Genomic DNA, 24,270 nt, shown 5'->3' on the forward strand with positions numbered 1-24,270 from the left:
CACTAACATTGTTGTTTGAGAGATGTTTTATGATGAGGTATTATGTTCGTTCAAAAAGTAGTAATAAATGAACATGAAAAATAGCTATCTGGCGGAGACGACCATCAAGATATTCATAAATTGGCAATTTTTTATAGGTAATTTATATATAGAACATTATCCATAGCAAGCATTAAATATTTTTTTCAGTGCAACTTCAGATTATTAAAGTGAGTAAGTATCAAATTACTATGAAATAAAAAACCATGCTTACTATTCATTTAATATTTACTTTTATAATTATGTTATTTTCATTCATAACTAACAACGATATGGGTGTTACGATGTATTCAAATTCAGTAAAACAAATTAAAACAAAATACAAATTTCACTCACTATTAAATTTAATATTACAGTACTAGCAATAAGAAAAACTCTTTTACTTTAAATAATTTATATAAGTCAACCCCATTTCGAAGTATTGTAATAAAGGGTACCTCTCCTGTAGTAAACGTGCACTCAAATAGTCAAAGTGAGAATTCAGTGGGATTAAGACGTTCCAATAACATCGCTTCAATTCAGGTCACTAGTATGTCTTAACTTTTTACACAGAGGGTCTTTAGAAGCAACGTCGGTTACAAAATTCATATAAGATAAGACTTAATAAAATATGCATATCTAAACTATAGTAATACCTTACGAATCCTTAACGTCTCACATACAATAATTATCTGCACGAAGCGACAGAGACCTCGGGATTTGTAAGCGAGCGATTTAACGCCCTCTACCGATAAACTTTATCAGAGTCATACCGTAAAGATAATAATTATAATATATTTACACGAATCATGAAGGCCAGCAAAAGAATATCCGCGGGGGAAAACTAAGCTCATCTATGTGTGATCTATGTGTCTGATACAGGACGCCCGACGCCGGACGCGGGCGCCCTCTATCACTTAACGTACTAAAAAATTTATTTTTACTACATACAAATATGTAATAATAGGAGCGTATATTATATACGTGGTGTAGGGCACGTTGATAACGACCAACTAAAGAGTTCTCTCACAATCCCCGATACACACCATATACAGGCAATGGTATTAAAAATTATGTGATTGTGACGTCATCGACCGCTTTCGAGCTGCCAAATCTGTGTAGGTGATAAGATCTGGTGCACACCATTACGCATAAGGCTATATCTATATCATGAATAAAAGGTTGCGTTATTCTAAATATACAGGCTTTTAATACCTTTACCTAATAACTGTGTGCAAAATGAAATTGCTCAAATACTTAAAGCTATGACAATGAATTTAATTATTATTATTATTTTTATATATATTTTTTTAAACATATCATTTAATAAATGACTACTATGTGTATATAAGTGTTCTCAATGACAATTTTATTTTTACATAGCAGAAATATTATTTATTGAATATAGAATACAATATTATCGAAAAAACTATGATTTTACATTAGTATAACGACAGTGCTAGTACGATACCTTACATTTATTCAGCGTTCGATAAAAAGGTACACCGCAATCAAAAAGGTTCTAATGTAAATTTGCCCGAATAAACGAATATTTATAATGCTGTAAATCTAAAAAAAATATATATAATTTGAATTGTTTTATACAAATACATAATATTCTGAAATATCATTAAATATTAAAATTATCTTGAGAGATCAGTTTACGCTAGTTATAAAAATTTACAAGTATGCTTTTTTTATGCAAAAAAAAATGCTCAATCTGAGGATCGATGTTAGCACAACACACGCGGTCGGGCAGTCCACAGATTATATACTAATGCGCTACTGAAACTTCTCTACTGATTACACGGCCAAGCGACGTCACCGTCCACGCTACGCTATGTCGTTATACCTTAATAGGTGTGTGTGACCGACCATGTGATTACCATAGAGACACCATGACGACGAACCGGCCATTACAAACGGAGCTCCGGGACACGACTAACATAGGATACTGGCCAGGCGTAATAATGACGAACGCATCGATGTACACGACCGGACAATTTGAGCTTACAAAAAAAAATTATACAAAGCGATCACATAGCTACGGTTCATATAAACTACGGCGGATTTACCCCTGTCACCGACGAACACGGCACAAGCTTTCTATAGACAATAACACTACAGTATCACACGATTAATCGCCGAAAACACCTATTATGCATAAAATTTCCCGATGGCCAATAAGAAAATTACTATCACTAAATAGCATGGGCGGCCGTTGGCGCGAGCGCGGCGCCTTCTGGCCGAGGGGGAGACGCGCACGGTACAGGGGGAGGGGTGAGGGTCAGGGGGAGTGGCGCGGGGCGTGGCAAGGGAGGAGTCTCTACGACGCTCCCGGGGAACCGCTGGGGCCGCTCGCCGCCGTCTCTCCTGGAATAAGAAATGTAAATTGTTAGTATTATAAATATATTTTCCGATCATCAAATTTTAATTGGAATCGAAATTCCTGAGTCTCCGTTGTGTGTGGAATGGAGTTACAACATAGTATTCCGTTCAATAGTCCGGGAACAAAGATACAGAAACATTATAACAATATAACTATCTGGTTAGAGGCAACTTTTAGGTCAATGTAGTCTGAGAGCATCACATAGAACGATACATTTTGTACGTTATATATTAGTTTATACACTGACCCTGCGCGTCGTGTTGTTCGGAGGAGGCGGCGGTCTGGGCCGGGGCGGCGTCAGCGACGGCGGCACGAGGCTTGAGGAAGTCGTTGAGGCTCGGCTGTATGGCCAGCTCGTATTCCGTGAAGTTGAACAGCGGCGGCAGAGCGCGACCGTTGGGGAGGCGTGCGGCGGGTTCACGGAGCTCGTCGAAGAAGGAATGCGCGCACGCCTGGAGAGGGGATAGACGAGCGCCCGGGGTGTACTCCAGCAGGCGGGACACCAGGGATATGGCGTCCGGAGGAGTGCAAGCGCGGAACACCTGGAGTAATTACAATACTATTAGGAAAAATCATCACACATGGAACACAATGTATAAATGTTTTGGACTGCTTATCAGATTTTTTTCATACTATATTTTATGTTCTATTAAATAGGTCTGACATCACTACTAAAAGTGAAATCAGAATTTCTTGTTTGAAATTGGAATTTTTAAAAAAAGAACATAGTTTGCCAAACTCTTATAAGACTAACAAAAAACAAAACTTATCACGAAAATCCAATTGAAGCTTAACTTTTTATAGTTTATAAACTGAACAATGTTTGTCACCTTATTATATATATCTTTATATATTTTTACAATTAAATTCCTTGAATGTTGATATGATAATTCAATATTCTTTAAATGAGTCAAATTCTCAAACTTTTGAATATTAATCAAATACATTTGGTGGTCTGTGTCATAGAATAATGTCATAAATAGAGTCTTATAATACAATATCATAAATAAATGTAAGTAAAAAACCAACATGAACAGAACCTGTTCACAATACCGAGGATACTAAAAACATATCATATGAATTTTTTAATTAACAATCTATATTTACATGAAATAATGATAATATCTTATGCATGACATAATGATATGATAATGATATGTGTTAATTGTTAGCAATTAGATTGTATAAATGTATGAAGAATATTTTCCTGTTCTTTATATGAATCTTATGAATAAAATAACTGAAAAATGTTCATACACTTCACTCGTAGCACACTGAACACCAACAAACGTTACATTATGAGTTCTCAATAAACCAATTAGTGGTAACCCTGAATCCAGAGACTAACTTATCCGCATCACACCCACGTGGCATCTGTATGACATGTACATAATGCGAATAAGTAACTAAATGCCTTCATTTATGATACAGATAATTATAAATAAAAAGGAAAAAATTTAAAAGGAAATTGATAAAAACAACATTAACATAGTATTGCTTACATATTATGAAAATTTAATAAGATTTGTACATTTCAAAAGCGTTAGAGATAAAATTGCTGTGAACTGAACAATAATATTTTACATTATACTGTGTGATTTGTATCTTATATACACGGTATGTACAATTTATTTGAAGTAAAAAGTGTTTGGTATATAAAGGCATTTAGTATGTCTCTGATATATCTTACTCGTATGCGGTGATCAGTGGTGCGGGCGGGTGGTATTCTCTCCAACATGTACTGCAACCATGGGTATATATATACATATATATAAATAAAATATCTACATCATCTATATCTGTATCTAGTCATCTATGTGTCTAACCTAATCTATGATATGTGCAGTGAAATTCCGATTATATCAATGATGATGGAGATGATTTTCTTTACAATAACGATCGTCTAACGACGTTATTATAATTTAAAAAAATAAAATCTATTAAATAATACATATATATAAACAAAGTTGTGTTAACAGTATTTAATATTCCCTTTACATGTAACATATTTAATTTTAATTATATCTGATAATGTATAAACAGACAAAACTCCTGTATTCATAGTGAACAGTGACAGTGTGTGTATATATATGTGTAGTACATTATATTACATCACTTACCTTCGCCCATGGATGACTCTTGATCTGCGGGAACTTGAATTCTGTGTAGTTTGGATTCATTTCACGTATCTGTTCTCGTGTGGGAGTTCCTAACACCTGAACAAAGGAAACATATGTAATAAAACAATTATTACTTATATGTATATATAACCTATATATGGACGTATGTATTACCTTGATGATTTCAACGAGCTGATCGACACCAGAATCCCCGGGGAAGATCGGCTGGCCCAAGAGAAGTTCAGCCACAACGCAACCCGCGCTCCATACGTCTACAAAAACAATATTATAAAATTAAAACTATGCAGTTATATAGCTCTTTCAATGTAACATATAGTGTAATTTTTTCTAAGCAATTTTTTTAAGTTTCTCCATCACTGTGATATAATTTGTATTTTTTTATGTAAAACATATATTGATAGCTTATTATAAATAGCATATAAAATATCAAATAACTAGACTTAAAAGAGGTTATATGGATCAAATGAAATAAACTTCCATGGCCATAAATAATAATGTAGGGTCTGAACCCAACACTGTAAAGTGTGTGTGTGTGTGTGTATATATATGTAAATATCATACAATATATATTGCCCTTCAGAAGTTGTTAAGTGACTTTTTAAAATTATCAATTTACATAATAGTTCAAACATTTTATATAATGTAAGTAAAAAATAAAGTATAACATTGAAGCTTATTTAATTAATATTTTAATATTTATAATGAATGTTTTGTAAAGACAAAAGATCTCTCTTATATGGTAATCACAACAATCTTATCCAACATATTGCTCTACATTTAATTGCTCTACATTAGAGTCAACTAATTTAAAACTCATTACTGCTCTGTTATGTGTAAAGACTGCTTTTGTGTTTTAGGCGTTTTCTGAATGTTTTGTTCTAATTGATGGTTAAATGTAATCTGCACACGTACATTTCCACGGTGTACTCTATGTCAATTTACGAGCATTTTTATAATCTACATAAATCTGTGTCCTTTATACTCTATATATATTTATATACTCTGTGATATTATAGCTCACCGATTTTAGTTGTATAATCTGTGGCCCCGAATATCAGCTCAGGGGCTCGGTAATACCGCGAGCAGATGTAAGAAACATTCGGTTCGCTGCGGACGAGGTGTTTCGCTGAACCGAAGTCGCACAGCTTTAGCACCCCTGACTTGGGGTCCAGCAGCAGGTTCTGAGGTTTGATGTCCCGGTGACAGATGCCAAGCGAATGGATGTATGCGAGGCTTCTGAACAGCTGGTACATGTAGAGCTGGAATGAGATAGAGAATCAGAATTAGTATTGAAAGAAAGAGATGGAACATTTTGTGTTGTATTTAAAATTATTATAGACTAAAGATAGCATTTATTATAAATAATCATATTGAATTATTTGCTATTTTCAACTTTTGTTTTTTATAGTGTTTATATTTTGCCATTAAAATTGTTCAAGCCATATCATAGCAAAATTGAAAAAAAATTGATATTTCAGCACATCCATATGTATTAAGAGTTGAGCGTTTATTTTTTTTATGACTTGAGATATTCTATATATTATTTTTGTTGATGAGTGTTTATTACAATACCTTTATAAAACTAATGGGTATTGTTTGTTCATCTTTGGAGTAGTGACGGGCGACTTTGTATACTGTCTCAGGTATGTATTCCAGCACCAAATTCAGGTACACTTCGTCCTTCTGCAACGAAACAAACTTTAAGGATAAATGTCAATGACCTTTGATATTTCACAGAATCCTTTACATGTTTTGAGATAGAGAGTTCTATATTGTATAGCAACATGATAGAAAATAAATGAAATTATACTATGGATTAAATCATATATGTTAAATACTGTTTATTAAAAATAATATTTTATTATTATTATTTTTTTTTTCATATAAAAAAATCAACAAATATATGTACATATTTTTACTTCTCATACGGATCCGTATGTACATAGATTATAGTATTCGTTTTTGGTGTGAGCCTAAGATTATTCGATAATAACAAATGTATGGAAAGTGCATTATTATCTATGTGAACTATTTACAAAATTCATCTACGTATACAATAGATAATAATTTTTTTTAAGATAAAATTAATCCTTTCCGTTACTTGCCTCACAGTTACACATACATATATATTATACATATAAAAATAAATTAAGTACATTTGCGGTTTTGTATTAGCACTCGCGACTCACGTGCTTATGATCTTAATAGACGCAAATGAATGCATCCGATCTTTTACATGTGGTATAAAATATAAAAAAATATATATATATATACATAATTTGTATTTCCCGCTCATTCCGTAGAACTTTGAAGTATAAATTTAAAAAACATTAAAATAGTCTCTGTTAATAATTTTTTCACTTTACATATATATATTAATCATAATTAATTAAAAGGAAGTGTTATTGTTTAATTCCATTGATTGTATACAAGTAACTATTGTCGAGTTGTTGACAGTTTTTTTTTTAATACGTAGGTAGTTAGTGAGTAGATAGCAAATTGGCTCGCGGCCAAAGGTTTACGGCATACAGCTTTAAAGAATTCACAGCGATAGTGCCTCACCTTGAACCTTAAATATAAACAAGTATTTTTTTTAAATTTTAATACTATTTACGTTACTATAAATTTTACTCATAAATAAACATTTTAGACCTGTATTTTTTCATCACAAGTAAATTCTAATTGATTAAAACTTCCCAATAATACGTCGCAAAATGGAACTTGTACGTTACATTACCAGTTATATTCGGTTGAAATTTATTTTGGTATGTAATAAATGAAATTGTAAACACGACAAAATATAAAATCACGACAAACGGCTGAATGACGTTTATGTGTTAATATCAATATTAATTATAATGTGTCCCTTACCACGAGTGTGCATCGTCAAAACTATACTGAAAGTTTTGTTGTTTAATCATCTATTCATCTTGGTACATTGCGCCAAGATTTAATAATGAGAAACTAGATTTTATTATTCATGGTAAGGGAACTGGAATTATTTTGAATAAAATATAATCTCTGTAATTTTTAATTTATAAACAGACACTTAAATTTATTAACGTGATGCAAAACATAAGTAGAATATCTTTTAATGTATTGAGTTATTTAGAGCCAAATATTATGTTCAACACCTTAGAAAACATCTGTCAAATCTGTGATGTTTTTTTTTTTGTGAAATTAGATAAACCGACCCAAGGTATGGCACTATAGTTCAATTGGAAAAGCAATAAGTACTCGAAATGCCGGAAGGTTACGGGTTTGAACCATTATCGTGTCTTTCTTTTCTAATTAAATTTAAATTCTAATACGAAAACTCAACTTCTCCTTAACTTTGATATACGACCATTAATTGTAATTATACCAGTATCGATGGCTGATACCACAAAAACTGTATCCTTAACACAAGTTTGCATCGCAACACTGCATACAATACATTAATACTGTACCAAGGTTTATGTATGAAAAGCTATTAGCGCTCCGTATGTAATAACGCAAACTCGGGGTAAGCATACTGACAGATGATCGTAAAACTTTCACAAAAAACGGGTAGTAAGAATTGTTAGCAATTACGTATTATTTCACATTCAACATAAACACAGTATATATTAGTCAAAAATACCAAGCCGTTAGTTCACGACGATAAGACATTCCGAATGACTTTTATTAATATAAATTTTAACAAACGTTAAATATATTATTACATATATTTATCAATAAACAGCTGATAATGAAACATAATAAAATAATATAGCAAAGATATAAATGTTATAATGCATGTAAATTGTTTAATCTAGAATTTTATTCGTAACGATAGTTCAAACTAGATAATTGTTGTCAACGACAACAGTTGATCATTATAGAAGAGATAGAAACTTCTAGAATCTAGATTAATTGATATTTTCTGTGATTTATCTCGTTGTGGCTAGAAGTTATTAGATCTTTTTAAATTATTATATCACAACGTTAAGTAGTTTGTTTTAATATTAGCATATATAGGATTTTTAATAGATATTAATAAAGACGGCAAAATCAACAATCAAATTAGTGTATTATAAGTGACATATTATCTTAGCCTCATTAAAATTCAGCCTACATAGAACAATCTTAAGCAATTATTTATAAATGTTCAACGATTAAATTAACTAAATCCACGGACGTTATCACGTGTTCGTCCACTGCCAATATAGTCAAGAAAAAAATCCACATATAGGGGGAACTAAATTACGACGTCATAGCCCCGAATTAAACTATACAGTATTAAAAATTGCGACAAAATTTCGACATTAGCAAGAGCTCCTCTCCTGGTCGACCACGCGCCTATAACGTGCTGTATCACGTGGCATTAAACCATCGTATATTTAATATCAAAGTGGATGGTAATGTATCGATAAAGCCAAGTGCGAGTATGAGATGTAAGTAAACGTATAAAAAACACGATAAAATAATTAAACAAAACAAAAATAAAAACAAGCATTTCCACCGTCCATACAGACGAACAGTTGTAATGGAATATTCTGGATAAAGTCTTTCAAAAGCTATGTCCGGTGATGTGATTGGTAACGCTCGCAAAGTTGCAAACACCACTGCAGGGCTTTGAAGGTCGCCGATCGATATTTTAAACATTTTGTCAATACTTATACAAAAAAAAAAAAAATATCCAACAAAACATAAATCGGCAACCCTAGCCCGGTTTTTATTAAAGACCTATATGTGCGTTAGCACGCTAGCTTAATAATCTTATATTCTGTTCATAGGACATACTGCGACTTCTAGAGACTGCATTGCGTTTAGTAGAGAGCTAACCGCGACGGGCACAGCAACCTTTCCCCCAGATAAAACACAAATAACATACTAACTATTAGTACACGGTATCACATACATAATATTAACTTATAATAATAATAATAATAATAAAACATATAAGTATAGTTATTGTGTTATCATTATGTAAGAATAACTATTTACCTTTTCACCGCTGGAGTAAAAGAAGTATTTCAATTTGACAATATTACAATGTTCCAGCCGTCTCATGATTTGCAGCTCCCTGTTCTGTAATTATATTAAACGGAAATCGTCTACTGAAGACATTATTATAAATAACATTTAGAAATTTTATAAAGTAAACAATTAAATAAAACACGCAAAAATATAACACAATGATGACAGCAATGAGTTGCTTAACGGTGACAGACCGTCTATATAATACTCGGCCGAGTACTGATGGGTGATTTAATTTAATCATCACTTATTTAAAATGAAACTATTAAAAAATTATCTATAAATAATAAAATTATTGAACCCACACACTACGCCCAAGCATTGAGCTCAATTAAAGGTATTGTGGTTTATTCTTAAGAAAAATCCTTATACAAATCTTGTATGTATATATGTTATAAATTAAACTAACCTTAAACCGCTTGTCCTGAAGCACTTTCTTGATGGCGATCAGCTCGCCCGTGTCGCATAATTTGGCCTGGTACACGACGCCGAAGCTTCCATTACCTATCAGCTTCATATCAGCATAGCTGACTTCCTGGGGTCTATCGGGGCCCTGCCCCGGCGTCGCTACCACGGTTGTCACTTTGGATCCGTCCTTGCCTAAAAATATTCATATAAAAAATATTCATTAAAACTTAATTTAATTCAATTAATCTTTATGATAAACGCGACAATCCAGGAGGCAATTCCGAATAATTCAGTATATTTTAACCCTTCTTTGTTAAGCCTTTTATAATGTTACATAAAATCATCATCAAATTTTATGACACTAGTAGTAGTAATTCTAATAAAAGTTATAGCTGTAATTAAAATTGTATTAAGAGGAGAAATCTTAGTTGCTTTATATGAACTAACTATAAAAACTCATGACACACGTAACATGTAATAGGAAATCGGAAAAACCTGACTCAGGTATAATATAGGAGATTTTTTTCCAATAGAAAGAAATATATATATATATATATATATATATATATATATACTATATATAGATAGGGTGAATATTAAGAAGATTTTATGATAAATGTTGAAATATAATCAAAGACAATAAGACCTACTTACATTTACGTAAATAAAATTAACCCTGATGGAATTTCCTCGCAGGAAATCACAACATGCATCAATAGAAAATAATTTAATGATAACAAAAGTTTAGCGAGAAATTTTAATAGCCATAAAAAAATTATGAATTACTATTATTCTACTATGAATTAAAAGAAATTATTGTTTTTTTTGTCAATGTACCGAACCACAATTTTAAGTGTGATGAAGTGAAAAAAAAAGTGTAAAAACTATTTGGGTGGGTAATTTGTTTAATTGTAACATATTTAAGTTTAATATTTTTTCTTCTAGTCACTTTTCATAACAAACTGAAATAAACGTATATTGTAGACATAATCTTCATCGAGCAGAAGATATCGGGCGTGTTTTATACATTTTATTTGAAATCAAATCAAGCAACATAGTAATGATAAAGATATGAAATTTGAGAAATTATAACAAACGATATAAAGGCCGAAGATCAGTCGGGACGCAGAATTGAACCAGTCTGGAATATTTAAGGAGTTATACAACCGTGCAATTGTCCTATTTAGATATAAAAGCAAATTTACGAGTTTAACTCGACTGAGATAATATTGTGGACTTTTGATACACTTCAAACATGTAAAAATTTTCTATAACAGTACTTAATCGAATAATATAAAAAGCGTGCAATAAGATTTATATACTGTTTAGTAGCAGGAATATAATAATATATGAGAAAACTGTTTATATAAATATTGACTTTTGCATCAAAATATATTTTTGCGAATATTAATTTACATGTAAAATACATTTAAATGAAACTAATATATTTCGGATATACTACGCCAATTTTATTATTTAAAACTACATAATCCCGACGTTTCGGCCACATCTCGTCTGCCCGTGATCACGGTTGCTGAAAAGTAAACGAAACGTCGGGATTATGTAGTTTTAAATAATAAAATTCGCGTAGTATATCCGAAATATATTAGGTTTCATTTAAATGAATAAAACTCGCGAAAGTCTTAGATCTCATTATGTAAAATACAGTCAAGTTAATGTAATTAATGTGTTTTCTATATGTCTAAACCATGTTTTATTACATTGAAGATTATTAAATGTAAACGTTTATTAAGAAACAGACTCACTCCGGCGGGACACCGTTGACTTTTGGAATTTTTTTGGTTTTTGAATTTCTCATGAAATGTTTAGACATATATTAATTGGTTGGTCTTTACCACGGCTATATCAATTCAAGTTCAAAATGTACCTACTCTGTTGCGTTGTTCTAATATCTAAAGTAACGTTTAATAAATAACGACAGCCTAATAGGTAATTGCAAGACTTGCGAGACTCTTGCTGCAAGAACAAGACCAAGACTGGCCGAGTCTCGTCTTGCTCTTGCATTTAGGCAACACTGATATGGAGGCACAGATGTGTGTATTCAATTCTTTTCAAACTATATTATTCTTCAGAATTCTTTGTATTAATACAGAATTTATTGTATTCTTCTCATAATACAAACTCATTTCCTCTCCTCAGAATGATAAAGTGAATGGTTACATGTTGTCTAATTATGATGTTACTGCACTAGAGTCTACATTATTTTATACACTTCAATATACAATATATTACTTATACTTGTATTAATTACTTATTTTTAAAACCGTAACATGGTTTTTATTAGTTTAACGTCTACGTCTGTCTGTTTGTCTGTGGCATCGTAACTCTCAAAGGGACCGACCGATTTCGAGGCGACTGTTTTCATTTGAAAGCGAGTTTCCTTGCGGAGATTCTGAAGCTGTATGTTGATTATGAGGTTATGACATTATGAGGCTGATATGTATGTAGTTAATATAGGCCCAGCAGTATTAGTTTCATCGCTTTTCAAAAATGTGTAGTGTTTTTGGCGTATTATTACTCATTACTCGATTAAGTGACAGTGAAAGCAATGGGCAATTTAAAAATTTAATAAATTCATGTTATTTTACATACGGCATTGTTTAAAAAAATCGACTATAAAAAAAGCTAAAATGTACCATATTATATACACAATGCTAGTTGAAACCACGCGTATTTAACTAAACCGTCTAATCAGATTATACTGATGTTAGGAAGCCCTAATAACTATCACATCTAAAATTATGCGTAAATTCAAGTTACCACTTATTCAGAACTATATATATATATTCATACCTTACATATAAATATCTGCTCCATTAGTTTCATTTATTAATTACATATAAATACAAATTCATAACTTTTATTTCTATTAATCATGTTTATATATTTCTGAACGAAACTGTTTAAAGTTTTTAGACGATTACTCGAGTTCCAACGCTTAGTAGGCATCTTATTACTTTGAAGTATTAAAAAATATATATATCGCAACCCATCTTAATGAATGTAAAACTCTTCGTTACCTTCAAAGGTAAATGTATTTCTCGCGTCATCATCCTGTAGATACAAATTTTTATCCATGATCATTGATTATATTGAAAATATCGATAAAAATTATGTCAATATAGTCAATATAATTAATATGAAACTAAAAATTTTTTGGATATAAATAAATATAATAAACCAACTTGAATTATATGACTCGTCGTCAGTGTTTACATAGTAAATATTATTTTCATTGCAATATCAAAAACAAAAATAAATATTAAGAATATATTATATATTTTATTAGTTTAGAATTAAATTATTAAAAATATTACACCTAAAAAAAATACACAAATTGAAAAACGTATCAGGTTAAAGATAATTTTAATTACAGCAACACTATTTGAAGTATTGAGTTCCGTATTGGTTAAAATGCACAAAAAGCACGTTTGCATTTAACAACGTTAGGAAGAGATAAGAAAAAAGTTTTAATCAATCGATTAATAATATAAATCAATATTTTTATAATGAAACAGTATTTTAATTAAGGAGAGTCGATTTGTTATGTTCTATGACAATTAAATGTATATTTTTAAAGCGCGTTAATTAATTGTATGTTTTTTTTTTAATTTTTTGTTCCCTTGCGAATGAATATACGGAAATTAATATTTCGATCGTCCAACAATTTCCGTAACTTTGAAACGGTTTTTGATTAATAGTGAAATAATAGTATTTTAATTTAATTAATATTCCGCGTTTTTTTCGGGACCATTCGATTTTCAACATCACTTCTAAGGTTTACTCGAGTTTAAATTTATTTTACGACGGAATCGTAACTATTCAGAAAATCCACACAACATGCTGATTATACACTTATAAAGTTTTTCGAAAACATTTTTTCTTTCAAACAAATAAGTACTCGGACCTTTTTGAATGATATTCTATGTATAGATCAGAAATTGAATCTCAAAAAAAACAATCATCAAATTAAACGATGTGAAAGTAAGCAATACTTTAAAATATATTATTATATATTAATACCCATAGATGTCACAATAGCATGGTGTCAAGGGCATACCAACAATAATAAAAATTTGGCTGTTGAGAAATGATAAAAAAAAAAAACATTGAGAGAACGAAAATATTTTAATGTAAGCCGAGAAATGTGTGTATGTAATTTTGACATGACTCGAATAAAGATTAAGACCATCAGAGCTATAAATAACCCAGAGTAAATTATATAAACAAGGGTAGGAACGTTTGGTTTCAGGTCAATAAATGTATGGGGTGTGGCTGAGCCTTCCTTTAGCTTTCGGTTTGACTTTGATGGATACTAACTCGCTAATAAGATTTAATGGTACGAGAAACAATTCTATTTAATTACTTCTATATTTATTATATCTATAACGAGTAAATACAAAAACTTAACAAATTATATACTAAAACCTTCCACGAGAATCACGCCATCGAGTGGTGATAATTGTTTGATAATCGGTGCAGTAATTTTTTCGTTTGTCGCAAACAGACAGACAGACAGACGCGGCGATCGACTTTATGTTGATGTTAAATTGAATAATTTTATCTTTTGCTACTTATCATATGTATGAGAGAACTTTAAAAATTATCATTTGCAAGTAAAACAATCAAATCTGTGTAAATAATATCATATTTAACTTTAACTAAAATTAACTAATCTTGAGGCTGATATTTATGTAACCGATGAGATTCCTCTCTATATATTATAATCAAATTTTATCGAAACTGAAATTTCAGTATGAAAATCTGTTTAGTGTGAAGAAATAAATAAGATAATTATAACTCTATGAGCATACATCAACAAATCGACTTATTAATTAGAACCATATATGTATATATTTAGAATTTAGACATAATATCAAAACGTGTTTGTATATAAATTATTACTGTTGTGCTAGTTTTTCTTTTGGTCATTATTATCATAAAGTCAAAATATTCTAAGGACAAAGGAGTTTAAACCATTTTACATGATATTAAAGATTTATATAATATTAACGAGAAACAAAACCAAATTATACTGGACTTGTATGAAAGACGAATATACATATAACATTTAGATATAAGAAATCGAAAGATAAATTACAGGTATGATTGATCTAATGATGTACTAATTGCGATTTATCTCGATAATGAAACTACTACGTCACAGACACATACACATTACACACACACTACGATAGTAAAAAAAAATAGCAACAATCCTCAGCATACAGCATTTATAACTCCATTTAATAATAAGCCAGAAGATTGTTACTCTCATGTGTAATAAAAAAATGAATCCCATGATAAATGTGAAAATGTTAATGCTACAACCGAGCTAACAACTTGTGCGCCACATCTAGCACTTACGGTGCGAGGAGACGGGTTTCTTTTCCGAAGCCAGGTCGTTCTTTTTAGGTGTATCCACGTCGCCTGTATACCGCAGCAAAATACAAAAGCAACATTAGAATATTGAAATGGACATACATGTGTGATCATGGATGTATTGTGAGATGAACGGCATGTACTTTAATTGTAACAGTCAAAACAAACTCACTAATAGTGCGTCGTAATTTCTTACAAAATGTAGAAAGGCGATCGCGAGCCCGACTCAATTGGCCGGTCTTATCGTTGTCAAGCAATCGTTGTATCGAGGGCTCCGAGCGAGCGGTGACTTCGCCTACGGGCCGCAGTACCATCGCCGGACCTTCGGTCACTCGCATACTGTCTAAACATACCGGACCCCGCGGACGATCCAGCTTGGCGGTGTAACGAACGCGACCGCGCTTCGCAACAAACTGCCAGTTTGTAACACCCCACCCCACGGTTTAGCTTGCCTCGCCAGTCAGCAGTCAGCGGTCGGACCTCATTACACTCATACGACAATGAGCTATTCAACCTTCGCGAGTCACGACCATTATGCGATTATGTCTCCTACTTTCTATCACTTATTCAATATATATAATACGTCTCATAAGTTTAACATCAATTCATTACGGCAACGCTAAGAACGTACTTCACCCTTTCTAATTTTGTTAAAACCAATTGTTGCTATAAATACATTTGGGTTGTGTCACTGAAAACACGACTGATTTCCATGATGGATCAATGCCACAAAGCATGTGAGCGTGTCCATCTCTTTATGATGTCGCTAACAATTTACAGGTATGACGTCATTTTAAAATAAAATATAAATGGCGTTAAAAACTTTGTACACAAACCCGACACGAGATCAACAAACCGGTGCAGTTCGAGACTAAATGTTATAAATATATCCTTCGTAAGGCGACCGTTTAAAGTGAATATCGTTGGTTATACGGTAAGGGAATATATTTTCTTTATGTCATTAAATATTGTTCGTATTAAATAAAAAACAATATACAAAATGCGTTTCATTCAAACTATTTGCATTGCGAAAGATGTGTCATTTCCATGTTTCGTTCAGTGGATGAGTTGCCGACACAGCGACAATTATTCTATAATGTTTAAATGATATGTTGCGTCATTTGTGACTTTTAATAGGAGTTCATTAGAAGAACAGTATCGAATAATAAACATGTCTGAAAACGTACATTGTCCATCTAAATTAAACAAGTATTTAAAAGAGACGTGATGTATATATATATATTTTTAATATATATTAAAGCTATACCCAATGTTTAAAATAAAGACATCCAGTTAAATTAATTGCGCTTCTAAAATCTGACGATATTAAACTTGCGTTTAATAAGAATTACTATTCCAAAACATGTAGTGGTTTGTCATACTGATTTACTGTTACGGAACCTAGTTAGAGTACTGAATAAACGAGCATAAGATTTGAACAATGAAAATTAACGTCTACGCTCTAACAATTACTTCGTAATAAATAAAAAAGCAGACGATTTACGACTGTCCAACAGTTGTAAATGAATGTAGCCTTTTTCATACAAAATTACATTTCATTTTAAATATTGAATATTTTTTTTTATTATTCTTGCAAATGTAAAATAATCACTTCGACTGTAATACAAAATTAAGAGTTCAAAATAAAAAATAAATCCGCATATAACTTTTATTGATTCCGCAATTACTTCACATACTAATAAGGACTGAGTTCTGAATAATCAAGTAAATATTAGTTGGTTTAGCCTGGCCCACTCGTAGAGCCAGATGGTAAGCCAATTTAAAGAATTACATGTACATTTTAGCCTTCGATGTGAGTGATGAAATAATCTACATAGCTGTGATATTTCAAAGAGCTTCATTTTTGTATTTAGTAATTGTAAGAAGCAACCATACATCATTCTAAAGCCTTTTCTTTATAATATTTGCATAGTTAATATTTTCTTCCACTTTCTAATTGGGACAGAATATGTCCTATCTCAATGTAAATGACAATGTTTTTTTAGCATCTTAGATTGGCTTGTTTTTACACACATTATAAGAATTATTGAGAACTAATATAGGCGACATCGTCCACGTCGAGTGATATCCTGACAAAGTTAACGTATTTATTTGCTAGAAAACAAATGACTAAATACATGTTTATAGAAACTATTCCTTCATAAAACTTAACCTTATACTCAACAAATTCATAAACCAGAACTTAGAAAATTAATTGATCAAATAAGCTGTATTTTTGTCGCGATTTAAAAATAACTACGGGCCTTTATCATCTTATTTATATAAATTGAATTCACATGTATATATGTACCTATAAGTACTCAAAGTGTTTTGGACTAAGTGGCATATTTATACTACAATTTTTAATCTATAGTCGTGAATAATTACAAAGGTAAAACCAAATAAACTCTTAATTGAATCCATACGATTAAAGTATGGCTTATCAATAGTTTATGAACACCATGAAAAGTCTAAATCAGTTAGAATTTACAACCAATATGAAAAATCGGAATGCGAGATTCGAGCCGAAATAATATCTCCGAACAATTTACGCATAATGAGAACGCGAATTATTTAGATTATTTTATTGAATTGGACTGATAAGACTTCTTTGTATGAGATCTGATAAATTTTATTATATGTAAGTACATATAAAATGATGTATTTTGTGAAATAGTTTTTTCTTTTTGGATTTTTGCAAAATAACTAATTTTATTTCATTAATTTAATTATAATTTATTTAGTTAAGCGAGCAGAAAAAAATGTTTTATCATGATACATATATAGCAAAGGACGACAAAAACACAATAAGTAACATTACAAATGTAGGTGTAATATTGATGACATTGATAAAAATATTTAAATATTTTGGATTTCGGTCAAAATTTAATCTAAGTTACCAGACAAAATAAACGAATAAATGAATAAACAAATAAACGAGCATGTTGAATTATAAAAAAAAAAATCTCCAACGCCACATACGTTGGGTAAATTGGATTAGAACTTTCGGTATACTTACTTGGTTTCTCAGCACGTAAAAAGACATTAACAACTCCAATGTCAAACGCTATATACTCTCTCACATTTCAGCCATGTATCGATTTACATAAGAATGTGATTTATTTATAGAAAAACTTACCGCTGTTTAATATTATCTCATTAGTGCAACCTTAACGTTACTTAGTCAGTTACAAGTGCTTTGTTAACATAAGCGATGTAACCTCTTACTAATTTCAATTTTAATTAAAAAAAAAAACAAAATTGCATTTCCGTATTAAAAAGTATGTAGTTTTTTCATTGATATAATATGTTCCAAATCTATTCCAGCACATGGGAGTGCCCTTTGTAAGCGTAAGCCAACATCCAATGAGCTTTGTGTTACGGTATATGAATACCTGGCGACTTTGTGTAGCGTGGACACAAAACCAGCGTAATAAAGACCAGCCGACCATCAGCTACCTCTGACGCATGCACGCTTCAAAATAAGATGTGTTCGTTGCTACGCGCCAAACTTCTACAAACGCAGGTTTAGGCATTGTTTTTTATTAGGACTGACAGCCGTGATGTAAAAACAAAGGGAATCATTTATAATTTTTGTATAATTAATTTATTCTTAGTATTTAATGCATAAATCTTTTTTATACAAAATATTTAGCAGCAGTGACACATTGAACATTTCTCAATACCAAAACACGCATATCCTTCTTTGGCAATGTACATTCTCATTGTCTTAATAATAAACATTCATCATCAACAGATGACAACAACATATTTTTTGGCATTTATTCCGGATATTTATATCGTAACGCAATCTCAAGACAATGTTTCAAAATTTTGGTGCGCAAAATTTTTTTATAAATATCATAAAAAAAATATATATATGTTTTATTTGATAGCAAGATAGTTTCACGATAATCATTTATTCCTATAGTCATATGATGTGATAAAAACGACAAGTGCATGTATAAACAATTTTTTTTAGAGCATAATGAAATCATGTTTAAAGAAATTATGAGAATAATAGTGACTCATCTATTAGATTTCGGTACAAGAAATATTCTACCTTCAAGGTCATATAACAAAAAAGAGAATAATAAGTATATTATATCTGTTTAGTTTGTCTCAAAGTGAGGCTTATAGGTACGTGTAAAGAAAAACGAGTGATTTTCACCTACCTACCTTCGTGTCTTCAGGGTCGGTTAATAATATCAACGGCATATATTGAAATAAATTCCGAAAGATTTTTATGAATAAGCAAGGTTGTATCAGAGGAAATTGCATAGAAAAATAAACGTCACGTTAACCGACGATTAAAAGTTAATGAGCGACCGAGACAAAATATAAGGAAATGCTCAGGAAGGTAAGAAATAATTTACGAGCCTGGCCACTTCTTTCTTACGCAAGATGCATTTTAAAATAGGATGTCACTTTCAGGTTACGTAGATAGAACCCTTACAGAAAAATTTTAATAAAAAAACTTTTAGCGTCAAGAGCCGTAATGTATGCTTAAAAAAAACATTCAGGCAAGTGTCCAAATATTTGGATGCTGTTTATTAAATGAGAAATCGTGTCGTTATACTAATTTGATATTAAAATTACAAATTGTCAGGAAACTAAAATGGCCCGTACGAAAACAATATTTAAGATGAAGTCGAGTTCTCGTCAGTGCTTTAACCTCTCTTAGCATCTTCGAGACTCTTTAGAATCGATTAGTTCTTGAACTTGTCACTTTGATACGAGCGATACTTAAATACATTTCAATACAAAGGAATTTAGCTTCGCGTGAAACAGAATTTAAAAAAAAAACAACAAGGCTTGCGTTGTATCAAAATGGGTTAACATTATAATATAATGCGCAGTTAGGAGTTTCTATTTATAAACCTAACGTTACAACAGGAGGGCGCTTAATTATGTCAACCGTTTTGTTTGAATGCGTGCTGGACTATATATTTAATATAAGGCCTTTATCTCACTCCCTATTCACTATATATCTGATCTTATCTCATGTCAAAGTACATAACGTATAATTTCGAATAACAGTCATAAACGACTATGACGATGTTTTTATCTTCAAGCGATCTCATATTGGAATGGTTGATTCCGACATGCTTAAATTTTATATATATTTTTTTATTATTGGTATAGTAATATATTTTTTGTTTACCGATTTTTTTCGTTATAATCACTGCAAGGTCCGATGTTTTAGTTTGACTGCGGTTGACGACGGAATCACTGTTCACTGTGTAAGTACCACGACGTCGAAGCATTATAAATTACTAAGCACATTCACTTAAAATAAAAACACCAACAGAATCATTATCTAACCATAATCAATCACGACACGAAACCACCAAAAGTTCTAATGAAACTATGGTATGCTACTTGATTTGGAGCAATGAATTCGTTACTCGTGTGAGTTGATATGGAACCATAATTTTAATTTCATAATTTTTCACTGCCGTCTCGACTGGTTTTGGGAACTGATTGCATCTACAGCCGACCAACGACCACGGCTATGACGTAAAAATCGGATGCTTGGCGAAAGTCAAAACCCGAGAGTACGTTGGCACGATTATGACGCGAATGGCAGGATGGACGATGGCGTGCTCTTGCCTCGACCGCAAGATAGCGAGATCCCCGACACTCGCTGATAACGCAATCAATAATGTGAACGAGCAGTTTCACCTAATGCTTATAGAAACAATAGATGTCGCTACCCTTGGCCTACCAGAATCTATGACCAGACAAATTTGCTAGTTTTAACAACGTTAAATGATTTCAATACACAAGTATAAGTGGACATTTAGAATACATTCACATTAATGGTCCAAAAAAAGTTTAATAGCGACCTCATTATTAAGCAACGATTCATGGAAGTAAAGTTGTGTTGTATCTTTATCAAAAATTCAAACATGGCGCCCTAGAGCGGGAGGTGTTTAATGATTCAAGGAAAAAGTTCGTTTCTTTTTTTTTTACATTTACAATTAGAAATCGTTGCAGCAATATTTTCCATATTAAGTATCGATAAAATTTCCGAACGAATAAAACATATAAGGTGAATAATGACAAATATATCAAGACATCATAATGCAAGTGAATGAGTGGAGTTTCGATTACGTATACATAATTATTTTGTAATTAGAAAGTTGATATGTTGAAATTATATGCACATTTCTGAACAGTTGAAAAATATATCATTAATACTAAAACATTGTGTCGGTGAGTAAAGAAAGTGAAACTGATACTTTAAAATGACAAAATATGAATTTTGTAATCACACATAACTGTAATGAGGTTATAGGGATATTATTGTAATAGCATGAAAGAAAAGTTATGGAAAACTAGGATAATAATTTTACTTATAATAAATAGGTGTTATAATACATGCCAGTATTATTTAATACTACCGGCATCAATGTTATATATTCGGATAATAGATTTACGTTTTCTAGTGCTAATTAAGGTAATTAACAGATTTTTAAACATTTTCAAATCCATATGATAAAAATCTTATATAAGTTGGACATATTCAACATTTCCATTTCATGGAATGTAAATTGTGTTAAAATAAAGAGACTGTTTTACCGAAACTTAATAACGTGTCTTGTATTTGGTTATCAAATAATATATAAATGGAATTTAATTATGGACGTATGGAAAAAAAATATTCTGGAAAGATCTATGAAACTTGAATATGGCTAGGTGTATGTGTATGAAATTTAATTTTTAGTCAAATCATTAGGAAAAGTATTTGTTTAATAAAGAAACTCTGTGTTAAAATTAAGTCTTTTCATTCTAAACTGTTATATAAAAACTATCCATTAACCAGTTTTACTTTCCTTTTTCTTAATTAGTTTTTTTTAATGTATATTACTTTTCCATCGTTGTGGCTGTTGCTTGTCACTAATATGTATCTAGAAACAAATTTTAAACACAATGATTTCATCGATTACTATGTAATTAAAAATATATTTGAAAAATACTTTACCAGAAACAAAAAGTGACGCTGCAATATAAATTTTTATGATATACAAAATATATTATAATAAATGCTACTATTTATTGAAGATATATAAATGTAACTAATTACACGATAGCAGTAGCCTTTTAAGAAGATATTTTGACAATTTGTTGGTTATAAGAAATTAAAACACTAAATAGGATAGCATACTTTAAACCTCAATTATTATTCTTCACTTTTATACACTAGGTACAAAATTTTAAATAATTTAATAACTCTTAATAGTAGATAAAATTATCCCTTTAATACCGCAAATAAAATGACTTCATTGTGTAGAATATATCAAAGGGTCAATATATCATTAGTCATAAATGATTTAACCTATCCAAGTTATTAAACATTGTAAATTCTTTATTCTAATTTGATTAAATGTGTAAAGCATACATTCATTTCCTTTGAGATAATTTATCAATGGGAGAAAAAACTTTATTGAAAATATTACATTTAAATCATATCAATGAGGTAGAGTTGATTTTGTATCAGCAGAACAATAAGGATGTGACTTTTAGACTTTAAGAATAAAATATTGTATGCATTCAACTCAAGTTTATTTTCAGTATTAAGGAATTTTTTTATATGGTAATGTTATAAGACGTATTTAAACATATGGCTAAAGCTATGACTATAGATTATTCAACAAAGACATTCAAAATTTGTAAGAAATTTCCCACATTAAGCAAATACATTATGATCATGTAATAAATAAATTTAGGATGTATGTAATTTTAAAACTAGAATACATAGCATAATCATAACATATGGAGTTTAAAAGCCATGTATGTGGATTATAAAAAGTTAATAATAGCATCACCAAGTGGTAAAACTTAGTTGAAAACAATTCTAGAATAAAACCTAATAGTACAGAGATATTTTAAAACTAATTCACAAGCCCAACTACCAATAAATATTTTTACAATAAACTAAAAATATTTCTGTTGCTAATTGAGGTAATGCCTATACGTGTATATCATCTATTGTTAAAAGAACTGTCAATTTAAATAATGTAATAATTAATACCAGCTATAGGGCCTATCATTAATTACGTCATTGAAAAATAACCTCAAATATATACATATATATATTTTTTCTAATGAATTTGTTTCAGTATATTATGAGGTAAATGCTGATACGGATCACTGCTTTAATAAGTATGACGAGCTTCTGAGGTAATAGGAATATTAAATGCCCAATTATTGTTTTTTGACATGATATAGCTGTCATACATCGGCCAAGGCTTATGTGGCAAACCCATTTCAAAGGTTGAAGCCATTTTTTTCACAATTAAACAGTATCAGTATTTCGAAATCGATATCGATTTCATCAAACTTGCCTAGGTTACATGGAATATGCGTAGATTTTAATTTTTCGAGAATACCAAAGTGTCAGTATAGGGAAACGTCACAGTGTAAGAAATCACGATGGCCGACAAAGAATGGTTAGGTGGTACTCACTGCTAATTTTTACGCCTCCTAGAGGTGGTTTCGGTGGTTGATTTTCAAATGTCTTACGAACGGATTTGCTGCCCTCGGCGAATGACGTGGTCCTAGGGCGTCCGCTCATTATTATAGGTATAAAATAAACGGCCGATTCCTGAACTTCATAGATACTACTTCACATTTCTCGTTACCACCCTTGCTTGCACTCGCACTGAACTCTCTCACTTTGCCGAGGAAATACAAAGTTAGGAATTCAAATAGTCAAAACTAAATCACTACAATAGAGTTAAAATGAGAATAAGATTATCTTAAAATGATTTTATAAGATCATTTTGCTAGATTTTTAAAATTTACATCAATAATGTGACCGACAAATTTTTAGTTTCTTTGGACTTCACAGACTTTATGCTCGCTTCCTCGTTCGGCCAATTTCGGCTTTCGCTCGGATCATGT

General features: G+C 31.1%; 1 protein-coding gene and 1 long non-coding RNA gene across 13 annotated transcripts; one reads left to right on the forward strand and one right to left on the reverse strand.

The window, feature by feature from the left end:
• Positions 1–249: 249 nt before the first annotated feature.
• On the reverse strand, positions 250–24,254 carry LOC116770987 (glycogen synthase kinase-3 beta). 12 transcript variants are annotated; one of them, XM_061520990.1, is made up of 12 exons: positions 23,833–24,254; positions 15,346–15,408; positions 9,959–10,149; positions 9,517–9,600; positions 9,313–9,372; positions 6,121–6,231; positions 5,570–5,807; positions 4,702–4,799; positions 4,528–4,623; positions 4,098–4,148; positions 2,655–2,949; positions 250–2,391 (listed from the first exon to the last, which is right to left on the reverse strand). In XM_061520990.1, the coding sequence occupies exons 1-12, from the start codon at positions 23,939–23,941 to the stop codon at positions 2,345–2,347; spliced, it is 1,443 nt and encodes a 480-aa protein (XP_061376974.1). In that variant the 5' UTR covers positions 23,942–24,254; the 3' UTR covers positions 250–2,344. The 12 variants fall into 12 exon arrangements, with proteins under 12 accessions (XP_061376974.1, XP_061376972.1, XP_061376977.1 ...); XM_061520988.1 differs by lacking the exon at positions 23,833–24,254 and adding an exon at positions 15,533–15,786; XM_061520993.1 differs by lacking the exon at positions 15,346–15,408 and having other exon boundaries at positions 23,833–24,252.
• LOC133318770 (uncharacterized) lies at positions 19,573–19,859 on the forward strand. The gene is made up of 2 exons (XR_009752528.1): positions 19,573–19,720; positions 19,795–19,859. It is a non-coding gene; the product is annotated as an uncharacterized LOC133318770 (long non-coding RNA).
• Positions 24,255–24,270: the final 16 nt, after the last annotated feature.

The sequence above is a fragment of the Danaus plexippus genome, chromosome 7 (genome assembly GCF_018135715.1).
Source record: "Danaus plexippus chromosome 7, MEX_DaPlex, whole genome shotgun sequence".
In the NCBI taxonomy this organism is placed as follows: domain Eukaryota; kingdom Metazoa; phylum Arthropoda; class Insecta; order Lepidoptera; family Nymphalidae; genus Danaus; species Danaus plexippus.

Coding starts and splice junctions, on each gene's coding strand:
- LOC116770987 (XM_061520988.1), bottom strand. CDS start 15,698: ATGCGAGTGACCGAAGGTCCGGCGATGGTACTGCGGCCCGTAGGCGAA. Junction 4,800..5,569: donor AGATTATACAACTAAAATCG/GTGAGCTATAAT, acceptor TTGTTTTTGTAG/ACGTATGGAGCGCGGGTTGC. Junction 2,950..4,097: donor CCACTGATCACCGCATACGA/GTAAGATATATC, acceptor TAATTACTCCAG/GTGTTCCGCGCTTGCACTCC.